This window comes from Paramormyrops kingsleyae, chromosome 24, assembly GCF_048594095.1.
Source record: "Paramormyrops kingsleyae isolate MSU_618 chromosome 24, PKINGS_0.4, whole genome shotgun sequence".
Taxonomy (NCBI): Eukaryota; Metazoa; Chordata; class Actinopteri; order Osteoglossiformes; family Mormyridae; genus Paramormyrops; species Paramormyrops kingsleyae.
In genome coordinates, this window is record NC_132820.1 from 14,763,922 (window position 1) to 14,777,164 (window position 13,243).

General features: G+C 38.0%; 1 protein-coding gene across 1 annotated transcript; it reads left to right on the forward strand.

The window, feature by feature from the left end:
* The first annotated feature begins 5,553 nt into the window (after positions 1-5,553).
* LOC111854355 (interferon-induced protein 44-like) lies at positions 5,554-12,664 on the forward strand. Its single transcript, XM_072706152.1, has 6 exons — positions 5,554-5,698; positions 6,471-6,666; positions 9,183-9,335; positions 9,626-9,797; positions 10,580-10,680; positions 11,539-12,664. Exons 1-6 carry the CDS (start codon positions 5,577-5,579, stop codon positions 11,713-11,715), a joined length of 921 nt encoding a protein of 306 aa, XP_072562253.1. The 5' UTR covers positions 5,554-5,576; the 3' UTR covers positions 11,716-12,664.
* Positions 12,665-13,243: the final 579 nt, after the last annotated feature.

Consider the following 13,243-nt stretch of genomic DNA (forward strand, 5'->3'; position numbering starts at 1 on the left):
GGCCTCTGTCCCTGGTTTAAGAGACTTAATATGAACATCTTTCTGGTACATCCCATCTCTTTCCTTTGATGGGGTTTGATAAAATGGTTATAGGAGAGTATTGCTAAGAATATTATTTTCCATCAGACCTCGTAACTATGACAAATCTGGGAGATTTTAAATGAGAGACATATGGACATATGGACAGTATAATTGAAAAGATAACATGAATTTGATATACACTTTTCAGCAATGCCATTTTTCTCTTCAGTTGATCTGAGTAATGTGATGTCGATTCTAGCCCTAGTTTGTTTTCGGTCTCGGTCTTGGTCTCGACCAGTCTTAGTCTTGGTCTCGCCTTAGTGTGTCTTGGTCTTGGTCTTGGTACCCTCAAGTCTCGGCAGTGTCTTGGTCTTGATACCCTCCAGTCTCGGCAATGTCTTGGTCTCGGTTTAGGCAGTCTTGACTACAACACTACAGTGTACTTATGTTTTACCTTTTACCACCGTTATCCGTTTGACTATATAAAATGATTTTGAAATTCTACTTTCACTTTCACAATCGTCTGCAAAGTACTGCGGCGGTCGAAGGTCGTAGGAAAACTGACGTTGGCAAATCCATTATCTGGGAGCCGAATTATAGTTAACGCAAACCAGTTTTTAAAATATTAGCTACAAAAAAGATTCTATTTTGACGGTTGATTTGCTTTCAAGCGATTTATATGATAAGGTGTAACTGCTTTTCTGTTTAAATTAGGCTATACCATAGCATTTTAAGTCAATAATTGAATGGCAACCCTGAAATGAGAATTGCTGCAATATTAAATATTCATGAACAGTGGTGTGGCCACCGTTATCTGTGAGTATATAAAACACTTTGAACTGCTTTCATTTTTACAATTGTCTGTAAAGCTGCAGCTTTCAAGGCTCATTTGGAAAAGGTGAGTTTGTTAAACAAAATAGCCCTATATATCGTGCAAAACTGCAGACTAGTAAATTTTATAACTCCTTAATTTTGCCCGCCTGCGAAAAGTTTTTTTCCTTTTTTAAAAAAATTTGAGGCATTTTTTTTTTTTTTTGGGGGGGGGACGGGACGGGACTATTAGTTTCTGCTGTTCTCAAATAATATTATATCCAGGGAAATCATGCAGATGTGTACAAGTATTTTAAAATCTATAAGAACTTACTCTAGCAATTATACAACTGATAAATCCCAAACGTACTTATATTTTACCTCTAACCGCCGCTCTCCGTGTGACTGTATGAAATGCTTTTTAACTTCTACTTTCACTTCCACAACTGTCTGCAGAGTACTGCTACAGTCAAAGGTCGTTTGGCAAAGGTGAGTTTTTCAAACAAATATCTGTATATTTCAGGAGCGTGCAAAATGTAAGAAACCCTCGTAACTTTGGATTTAATTGATACTTACCAAACTTCTCCGGGAACTTCATGACCATGTAAATGTTAAGAAAGATTTCAGCATCTGCATTGATATAATTGCTTATTTTAGATATTCTTTAACGAATAAATATCAATCAGCCTTATATTTTTCCTTGTAAAAAGTAAATCTGACGTTGACAAAATCAAATCCATTACTGCAGAGCCTAATTCTATCTAACAAAAACGAAAAGCAACTTAAAATAATTCATGAACTGTGGTGTGGCCAATTATCTGAACTATTATCTGTGACTATTTAAAATGCTTTGAACTTTGTACTTTCCTTTTCACAATTGTCTCTAAACCTGCAGTTTCGAGGGTTGTTTGGAAAGTGTGAGTTTGTTAAACAAATAGGACTGAAAACCGTACAAACTGTAGGCTAGTAATCCCAATAACTCGTTAATTTTGCCGTCTGTGGAAAGACTTTTTTTTATTATTATTTTAAGGCATTTTTTGGTGGAACTGTTAGTTTCTGTTGTTCTCGAATATGTTATTCCCAGGGAACTCATGCAGATGTATAGCAGATGTCAATTTCTCTATTAATATAAGAACTTATTCTAGTATTTATGGTATTTTGGTAAATCACAAATGTATTCATATTTGACCTTTTACCACCATTATCCGTGTGACTAAAATGGATTTGAACTTCTTTCACTTTCACAATTGTTTATAAAAACTGAGGCGGTTGACGGTTGTTTGGAAAAAGTGAGTTTGTCTAACAAATACAGTATTTTCCCTAGGTTTACAGCTTGGGGGGGGCAGACGGACACCAACAGGATTCAATGTTCATGTGTTTCTTTTGATGACAGCAGTCAATATAAGAACTGAACTAAATATCAGAACATTTCTTTTTATGACAACTATCCACAGCTTGCAAGTGTGCAGCTTTTGTCACTGCAGTGTATCTTTCTGGGCTCATGGAAGAACATTTCTAGAGCCTCTTGATATGAGAAGTCAGGAATGTCTGGCTATACTTTATCTTCAGAACTTAAGAAACACGTGCCAAACAGTAGTGATGGACAAAATGACGCTTCCAGAACATTTTGCTATTTTTTCTGTCCCCACTAGATGGAGCTCTCTGTTAAAAAACCGGCTCAAAGTATTCTGAAAATGAAACAAAAGCGCCACGTGTACCCAATAGGATTTCGCATTTCACAAGTCTGAGATATAAGAAGAGCAAGTTATTTTAGCCATCGGATCGCTGCAGCCTCCCTTCTTCCTATCTCTTCTTAAATCTCTGTGGATTATTACCGGAGTTGGGTAAATCAGGTCCACACACTGTAATGCCGAATAAGTTGGCAAAACTCAAAAAATTTGAGGTAATCAGTTACATCAAATTTTTTAAGTTATGAAATTTCCAATTTTAAGTAAGCAGAAAAAATCTAGTTTTGAGTTTGTTGTACTCATGCAAAATAATTTGTTCTTACTTAAAATACCCAAGTTACCCTGTTTATACATTTTGAGATCAATTAACTTATTTTTTTTAATATCTCCCAACATTCACTTGTTCACTTTTTTTAAGTGTACTTATATATTTAAGTTAACTCAACATGAAAATGTAACTTAAAACTGTTAAACAATGTTCTTATATTTGACTGCAAGTCCCCATGGGGAAACTGCCTTTTATGTCTCCCTCAACTTGCTCTTTGTAAGTAAGTTGTCCATGAAGGGCAGCCGCTCATGGCTGTGCCCAGGAAGCTGGGGGTTAAGGGCCTTGCTCAAGGACCCATGGACATGCTGAGGCTGGATTTGAACTGGTAATCTTGCGATTACTGGCACACAGGCTTAGCCCACTGAGCCACACAGAACACATGGACCCTGTTGCTTGAGTACAAGAATTTTTATAAATAAATTACAAATATCAACTCTAAACACAGAAAGCATACAATAGGTATTTTAGACATCCAGAAATTGTGCAAATGTTGCAAAAGTAGTCAAGTAGAAAACAATTTGAATAGTGGAATGTAATCGTGTGCATTATATGTGTGTATGATCAGCAGGGTTTAAATATGAGTACTGTCAATCAATTTCAATGCATCTATATTGTACAGCACAATACTATATACAGTACTATATGCTATATACAATATCTATACAGTATCTAAGTAGTATTGCATTTGTAAAATGCAACTAGAAAACCCCTTGTCTCATGCTGTCTTGCCATGCTTCCCCAAAGATAATACTTGTTACAGTTCGCATCAGTTAGCATAGCACTGCGCTAGCAGACCATAGCTGCTCTGGGTAAAATTGTTCTAAAATACGTTACACAGCAAATGTGCCAGTGTTAAATTAACACTGCATACTGTTTATATTGGCCCACAGCATTCAGTGTTACCTATAATACTTTACAGTGTGCAGTAAGTTTTGTTTTTACAGTGTTAATATTTATTAATTCATATAGTGTTCAATTGACAACCTAGACTAAGTCATCAGCTCCACAGATTGTGCTCAGCTGTGTGTGACAATGTACCTGTTCTATAGGAAAGGTAACCTTAAATGACTTCTGTTGTGATCTGGCGCTATATAGAAAATAAAATTAAATAAAATGAACTTGACCTTCAAGAGGGGGCGAGAGGTGCCGTTGGGGGGGGGAGGCGCCCCTCCCCCTAATATAATGGTAGGGGGAAACACTGAAATATCTATATAATATATTTCAGTAGCGCGCAAAAAAACTCCATAAATAGTTCTTTTATTGGTTTTGTGAAATGTCCTGCTAAACAATGTGTATTGAAACACCTTTGGCTGGAATGAACAGTTACCGACCTTCTCTGTGGATCTTCCTGGGGATCCCATGTAAAGGTGAAGAAAGATTTCAGCAGCTGTATCAATATTATAAATTAGGCCCAATTCTAGAAATTCTTTAACTATTAAATATTCACTGTACTTATATTGTTCCTTTGTAAAAGGAAACACAAATGAGTTTATTTTAATATACCAGATACAAAAACAGACGAATCCACTCGACAAGCATTTTACTTTAAGGCAGCTTATAAGATAATGTGTCTGCCTTCATTTTTATAGCACAGCATTTTAAGTCAACAACTGTATGGCTACTCTAAAATGAGATTTGCTGCAATATTCATGAACTGTGGTGGGGCAACAATAATCCGTGTCACAATCGCTGGAAGCACGGCGGGAAGAGAGGCACGGGAGTCCAGGATACGGGGAAAACTCAGGGTTTAATGAGGGCAGGACATAATCAGGAGCACAACTGCACATTAGCGACCCAAAGACGTTAATGACAGGACTGGGGAAACATACTCAAACGCGGACTGAAATACACAGGACTAATTGTAAATGACAGGAAACAGCTGATGACATTGGAATTTCACATGAGGCTAACGAAGGGGCATGGCCCACACGGGAGGAGCGGACGAGCAGGGCGTGACAATCTGTGTGACTAAAAGAATCTGTAGCATCACCAGTTTATAGTTATTTGTTCTATGAAACTCTTGCGTGCACCAATATAGGCCTATGTGTATGTCCTTCATATTGGGACAAGCAATGGCACAATAATCGAAAGAAAAGTTATTATTGCGTGACTGTCTCAACATAAAAGAATGTCTTATGTGCTTTATTATTGACTTCCAAGGACTATTCCAGGGTGCTTTTTGGGGGAAAATATATTAGACTTACATGTAAATGGACCTGCAGTGTCGACTTTTATTAACCTCATGGACCAAAGATTTAATATATTGTGACAGGTGGCACATTTAGAGAGGTGTGTGCATTCCAGGGGTGTCGGAAATTGGGGGAAAGCATCCACCCCAGTATCGGCAGATACCCCCTTCCTTCCCAATTAATAAATAAATACATATTTATCCTTATCGTTCATTATGACTCTGCACATTACTAAGGCCAATTCGCTGCACAGAGCACTAGGACAAAACCTTACGAAGATTGTATCAGACAAATTAATTTTTTAGCTAAATGATGATTGGCTATGAAAATGTACCCTTAATGATTTTACTCTTATTTTAAATGAGCCGATAACAGCGATAAGAGACAGCTAAGAGAGGCTTAGACCAACCTTACGAAAGAATATCTTACGGAAGATATACTTAACTAAGAACATCTCGGGAAACAGAGCGGAGCTTTACTTATAATATAAGGAAAATACAATGCATTCATTGAACAGGTCCAGAAGTTGGTGTTTGGAGAATGGGAGGCAGCAGCAGCACTGAACCCCCCAGGAGAGTGGAGACCGCGCAGCAAGTCGTGGAACAGGAGAGGAAACCAACGATCCTTCATAAACCATGGAGGGATGTTACGTGGGACGAGAGGTATGAAGCCAATTTTTATTAAATATAATTAGCATTTCTTTTACTAGTGTCACATAATTTTATCCATATATTTTTCACATATGCACGAGTACTATAACCCCCTCCTCCACAAATTTTATAAAATTGAGGTTTTCCTTTTGGGGACTAAAAAATGTCCCCACAAGGTGAAAAGTTACAGGTTTGTATGACATTATGGGGAAATATGGTCCAAACGATGTGATAATTACAAAAATGCAAAGACATAGACACACATAGACACACATAAACACAGGGCAATATGTGGCTCTGTGGGTTATCTCACAAGATGATATCTGTATTTATCATCTACCTTGCATTTATGCATCACTGTTGCATATCTATTTTCTGTCTGTTTATGCCCAAACTGTTAATTAATTGTCTTTTGTCATGGTGTATCCAATAGTAGCTAGCTGTGCCAATACAAATTTGTGTGGCAAAAAAGATTGTCACACAATGATCTCATGGTTATTTCACCATTGGGCCCTTGAGCAAGGCCATTAACCCTGATTGCCCCACGGACTGGCTGACCCTACTTTCTCAGATTTGTGAAGCTTTAGCTAAAAGCATATGCTATAAATATAAAAAGAATAAACACACTTTGAGACCAATGTGAGATGCGTCATTAAATGGTTTCAGTAGCACGTGGTTAATGAGATGTAAAGGAAGATATGTTATCAGATATAGGATTTTTTTTTTTTATCTCACTGGAATTTTGACTAATTTGTATTTCCAATTCCAATGTCTGTTCCTTTAGCACAAAGACCAAACTCATGCAATCCCTGAAAGAGTACAAGCCCCCTGTTGATTTCGTGCCTCGGGCTCGGATTCTTCTAATTGGTTTAGTTGGTGCTGGAAAATCGAGCTTCTTCAATTCCATCAACTCGATCTTCCGTGGCAACATAACAAGCCAAGCTGAAGCAGGAGACATGGGAACCAGCCTTTCCTTGAAGGTAATCTGCACAAGCGGTGTTGCTGCTCATACTTGCATGCATAGTTTACCAAAATCTGGAAGATCGAAAGTTATGTCTACCAGCAGGAAGTGAAACCGTCTTGCTCAGCTCCTTCGTTTCTGATCTTACTTGTTTGTACAGTATGAGGTTGTGGTATGACACAACAGATTGATAATTTTGTAATACTCTGGCAGCATTCTCTATATTCTGCCCACTGCTCCAATTGTGGAAATATTGCAATTTTATAAAGCAAAAAATAGTTAAAAATAAATTTCTCACAAACATGTCTATCACTGATCTAAACAAGGATGAAGGTGAGTATGATTGTATGCAGAGCTCATGCAAAGGTGGTGGTGGTAAACTTTAAACTAATTCTAAATATATACTATAGATCATTTTGAAAAGTAACGATATTAAAATTACAAAGCTTGCTAAGTTTTTGTTTCCTATAACAGAATTTAAATGTTCTGCAAAACCTAAACCACCCGCTCTCAGCAACTTTTGCTGCGATGTGAGAATTGCATGTGCATAACATCACCCAGACCTACTTAGTATTTATTTGTACTGTAATGTTGTACTGTCTTGTTAATTGTCTATGGTCTGTGGAAAAGGCATTCAAGTAAGAATTTCATTGTACTTTGTACATTGTACCTTATACATATTATACTATATTCTTAGCTCAGATTGTTTGGATTATATTTTCTATTGCCTCTGAAAATATTTTATGTTTTGAATGTATAGCATGTTTATTACTAATGCACACATTTCATTATTATTTTATTAGCAATGCATACCGAACTTTCAGTCCATGCTACTAACACTAACATTTACACCGTATCTTGGTTACACATAGATGCTTGGCTACAGAATTTTTCTGAATGAAAAGGGGAAAAAAGCCAAAATATATTGATTCATTGTAGCGAATATAGCTTGGAAACTCAAATGCAGTGCACCAGGAGCCTCCAAGTCTGGTCCTGAACTATACATACACACAGAACTATACATACACACAGACACACACACGATATATGTGCAATGAAACCCGGAATATATGGAATGAATGTCAATATACTGTATATACAAATGAAACTCGGAATATATTGAATGAAAGCCGATATATATACAATGAAACTCGGAATATATTGAATGAAAGCCGATATATATACAATGAAACTCGGAATATATAGAATGAAAGCCGATATATATACAATGAAACTCGGAATATATTGAATGAATGTCGATATATATACAATGAAACCAGATATATACTGTATATGGAATGAAAGCTGATATATATACAATGAAACCCAGAATATATGGAATGAAAGCTAATGGTATTGCCGTTGGTGAAAAGATCGAGTGAACGCTGAAAACTGCCTAAAAAGTTTTTTTTTTTTTTTTTTAATTATCTTTGGCGTTTATATGATGAACAATTTCTATCTTAAAACCGAATGTCTGTATAATTTATATTTTGAAGAACTGCTGTTCGTATGCTAAAAGCTAAGATGATATTGAATGAAAAGTATGATATATACTGTATACTAGGGCTGCAACTAATGATTATTTTGATAATCGATTAATCTGTCGATTACTTTTTCGATTAATCGATTAATAGGGTGGGGTGGGGGGCAAAAACCAATCTGATTTCCAGCATTTTTTAATAACGCAGTCTGTCTTTGTACGAAGGTTGTTTCCAGCAACTCACATAAAAAACAAATGTATGCTACATTAAGAGTATAAAAAAAAATTGTAGCAGCTGAATCAATGTAATGAAATACACAAAATCTTGTTTTATGAAGTGCAACCAACATGGTACTTTAGATAATGTATTCAGTACTCCAGTTTTTTAATGTAAAAGCACAGACTACCGCTGCTGCTACTAAGAATATTATTACATAATTGTCTATGGTTATTTAATGTTGATGCACATATATGACAGGGGAGAGAGCACGTAAGCGAGTCTGTCTGCATTTATTACGGACAAACAAAGTAAACATTTATTGCGGAGAAAAAGCCTTTCCCGCATTTTACGCTAAAAATGCGCCGGCTTGCACTCTCGTGAAACGCCATAGACTCTATAGTGACTGAGCGACGCAAAGACGATTGGTGACGAAAAACCCGTGAACAGCAGGCAGCAAATTTCATTTTAAAACGTGTCCGGTTGTGTCAGCATACTACGTGTACAGTCACCTTTTTCTTTTATGGCGGTCGGCATCCAGCTTAATGGTACTTTACTGCCACCGCGGCTTTGGTTAGCTTACTGATCTCAAATTAGGAGGTAGCCACTGTACCTATGTGTATAATAACGTAGACCCAACTAATCGATTATAAAATTAGTTGCCAACTATTTTAATAATCGATTTCAATCGATTTAATCGATTAGTTGTTGCAGCCCTAATATATATACAGGTATGACCTGAATAACTCATTGTCAGTGGCCCCAAAGTCATATGAGTTGGAGACGCCTGCTGAGCTGGACAAACTTAAGATGAATGACATCATGTGTCTTCTTCCAGTATCGCACTTACAAGGTGAAGGCGGGCCGAGGTGGACAGCCTCTGGCATTCCTACTGTGTGACACCATGGGATTGGAACAAACAGCAAATGGAGGGGTGAAAACTGAAGATATTGAGAGCATCCTGAAGGGCTACATACCAAACAAGTACCAGGTAAGAACTGTGTATCTAACCAGGCCTCAATAACAAAAGTTATATGAATACATGCTAGTGATGATCCCTCTAATGCCTTACACATGTTTATAATTACTGGTATTTTTTTCCTTACACTCTCTTCGGAGGAAATTTAATCTCATTCACTGATTTGGTTTTAGGTTAAATAATGTATTATTGTTGCTCAAATGTCACATGAATGGACTTAGATTGAATTTTGTTTCAGTTTCTCATGATCTTAAAGTTAGTGAATGTTTTTATGTGTCATTAACAACTTCTTGTTTGTTCAGTTCAACCCTCTGCAGGCAATGGATACTACTGGCTGTCAGACGGGCAGCCGATTGCCAGTTCAGGACAGGATCCACTGTGTGGTGTATGTCATAGATGCCACCAAACTTGGAATTATGCCTGAAGGAATGAAGAACAAAATTGATGAAATCCGAAAGAAAACAAAGTATCATGGTTAGTGAGTGGGGAGAACAGGGAGGGAGGTGGCATCTGTGATGTGAGTGTTGTGTCGGGGTTGGCTTTGAAGGTCAAAATTCATAAATACTCATTAGCTGTTTTGTATGAAAATTCTAATGTGTTGTATGCCTGCCTTCCATGAAACATAAATATTAGTGAAAATCTACACAGTGACATGAAACAATAAGCTCAATCCTGAGAAGTAATGACTTTAATAATATTTAGATATTTGTAAGTTTAAGATATATGTATTCTGTAGCTTTCATGCTGTAACTGAAGGAGCTCCTGGCTGTTCCTCCACACATAGCTACTCCATCCGCGAGAAGCTGGAGGGCTTTATGTCACATAGAGCCCACTTAAGGGGTTGGGACTGATTTTTGGGACAGGAACACGAGCTCAGATCAACACATTTGGATTCAGGAAAAACACAATGATTGTCATGAACTGCGGGGCACGGACCGGGGAAGCAGGAACAAGACTCGAGGAGCCGGGTGAATACGGGATTTAATCAAAGAAAATACAGGCAGGCACAGATAACGACAGCACAACGTCATGCGACATTAATAACTGGACTCGGGATAACATACCTAATGCAGACTTAAATACATTGGGGTGTGGCACATGGGAGGATCGGAAGAACGGGGCATGACAATGATGCTGGCAGGTGATCTTGAGTATGTCAGACATCAGTGTGCTGATTGCTATGCATTTGATGGCCTATTCCATACAACATTTTGTTATAAATGTAACTAGTGAGACTTTTCTGTTGATTTTTATAGAAGTCCCTCTAATGGTGCTACTGACCAAAGTGGACAAAGCATGCCCACTTGTGGAAAAGGATTTGAGGAACGTGTACCGCAGCTGCTACATAAAGGATCTGGTGAGTTTCCGGGTCTAACACTGGAATTATTCCTAAAGGCTGCAACAACATATCAGGACAGTATTGGTGGACACTTGCTACAGGACCCTTGACTAGGAAATGAACCTGCAAAAATGTTAAAAGTGGCCACTGAGTACAATTTTGCAAGATGCCGACTTGCTGGACAGGTGACCAGTGGCAACAAAACATACCCAGACAAACAGAATGACCAAGTGAGAGAGAGCAGCTCACCAGGCTGAATGTTTGTGGGCTATAAGAGGAAACAGGGTGAAAAATCGAACATGGAGCCAACGGCAGGAATCGAGCCTGGAGACCTGGGGGTGTGAACCTTTGGTTTTTGATATTCAGCTGGCTCACAGGCCCTGTCTTGAATATTTTTTTCTTAAAGCAACATATTTCCAAGCAGCCAAAATCGCTCTGTGGTGTCTGTGCAGTTTGCAGATTCTCCCTGTTATTGTGTGTTTCCTCCCATTGTTTAAAAACATGCATTTGGGGGAAATGGCATCTCTAAATTGCCCACAGTGTGTGACTGTGTGACCTGCAATGAGCCGGCATCCCGGCCTGGGTGTCTCAGTCCTTGTGTCTTGTGTTTCCTTTGATAGACTCTTCATGTCCCTGCACTGAATAGGTAGTTAATGATGGATAGATGCAATATTTGTGCAAGACATTTCACTGTCCTTGAGAGCGTTACAACTTTCTCTGTGCATCTGCATGGAGCAGCATCTGCTAAAGACAGATTTATACTATTTCAATTGTGATTATTATTACAACGCTGTTTGACCCAAATCTCTTGATACAGCAGTTGATGAAAATATATTTGAAAAGGAATATATATGTGTACTGCATGTCTCTCTGCAGATCGATAAAGTGCATCAAAGTCTGGGCATCCCATTGTTAAATGTGCTTCCAGTGAAGAATTACTCCCATGAACTTGAGCTGAACGACACCTGTGACATCCTGCTCCTCACCGCCATGCAGAAGATGCTCAACTTTGCTGACAGTTCCTTTGACAACTGGGAGGAAGACACAGAGTAGATGAATTCATTATATTTGGGGGCAGTGTCATTGCTTCAGTCTGATGCTGTCAAGAGCTGCTGTCCATGTTCTTGCGTTTCTTGTGTTCTGCACTACATATTAGATCCATGTAACCTACATTAGCCTATTTCTTTATCTTTCCTTACACACAAACCTTTTCATACCTTGGATTTAAAATTGTTTTTTCGCTTTGGTATGAATGAGAAATACTTAAATACAATCAGATATATAATACATAATCAAGTATACACTGTGGAAGTTATTAATTTTTGGACGGACAAAAAAATGGAATACTGACACCTTAGAGTAGGAGAGGTATCCTGTTTATTGCATCTGTTTGAACACGGCTTCCCCCACATGCAAAGAAGCCCCTGACTGACAAATCAACATACTTTTTAAACTTTTTCTGCTGGTGACGCCCCTGCACAAGATCACCAGCTGTTCCTTGCTATTTTCTTGCTAGCTAATCTCCAGTTCATATAATCTTCCAAGGCCATTCGTTCCCTATCCTCTCTAATCTTGCCTTCACCTGCAAATCAAGTCCTTGGTCGCTCTCATCATTTCTGACAACCTCCAGACACTTTATTAAAAGTAAAATAACATTTGAATACTTTCTACATCAAGTTTGAGTATACGTTTGACATGTTCTTAACCTACACTGATTCAGTTATAAGATTCATTCACACTGAATCTAAGTATTCCATAATGCCCATGTTCTGTAATCCATCAAAGCAAGAGTTAATCTCACATTCATCACCACTGTGTTCTACACAAAGTGACAGCCAGGGTAGGTTCTACGCAAACTAAGAGCTGTGTTCCCTCCCAGACGGGAGAGTAATTATGGGTCATGGGGGCACACTCTGAAACCAGTCACAAACCTCTTAGTCACATTAGTAGTGAATAACCATATTTTCTGTGAAAAATGCCCAAGGTATTGACAGCAATCCCAGCAGCCCTCAGCTCTCTTACTTATTAATTTTCTTAGGGGTACCAGACTTAGGTAAATTTCGCTTCCACAACACTGTAACCCTACGCTGGATTAGACGCTATGCTAATAAAATGACTTGATGATTCTAATATGGTTCAGTGTCTCCCTCAATCTTGACCATGGCTTGGTTCAGTGTTTAACGTCTATATTTCGAGTTATCTTCAATATCTTTGTCAATTTGATTACCAGACTGTGAGTTTGGAAAATATCAGTTAAAATGGTCCCAGATTCAAGTTATTCATCACTGGAGTCCTTAAGGGGCCAAAACTGAAAAAGATATGATTTAGAGGTGCTTTAGTGCTACTGTATCTATCCATCAAGGTTGTGCTGCTGGGAACTGCCCAGTTTTGGAGATATCAGCCATAGAAATGTCTTCTCTCAATTATAATGGGACTGAATGGCATTGTTTCTGTGGTGATTAAAAGCACCAGAAATATGCATTAAAAAAATTCAACAGCAACGTCCCTTACCAGGAATCATAATCCAAAGACTTTGTAGTGAGCAGTGTAATGTAGGAACAATTTTTATCTACCAAACTCC

Bases quoted from the DNA above. Each gene is read 5' to 3' on its own strand.
- LOC111854355 (XM_072706152.1), top strand. From the start codon at position 5,577: ATGGGAGGCAGCAGCAGCACTGAACCCCCCAGGAGAGTGGAGACCGCG. The intron at 5,699-6,470 runs GTATGAAGCCAA...CTGTTCCTTTAG, and splicing joins GATGTTACGTGGGACGAGAG to CACAAAGACCAAACTCATGC. The intron at 9,798-10,579 runs GTTAGTGAGTGG...TGATTTTTATAG, and splicing joins AAAGAAAACAAAGTATCATG to AAGTCCCTCTAATGGTGCTA.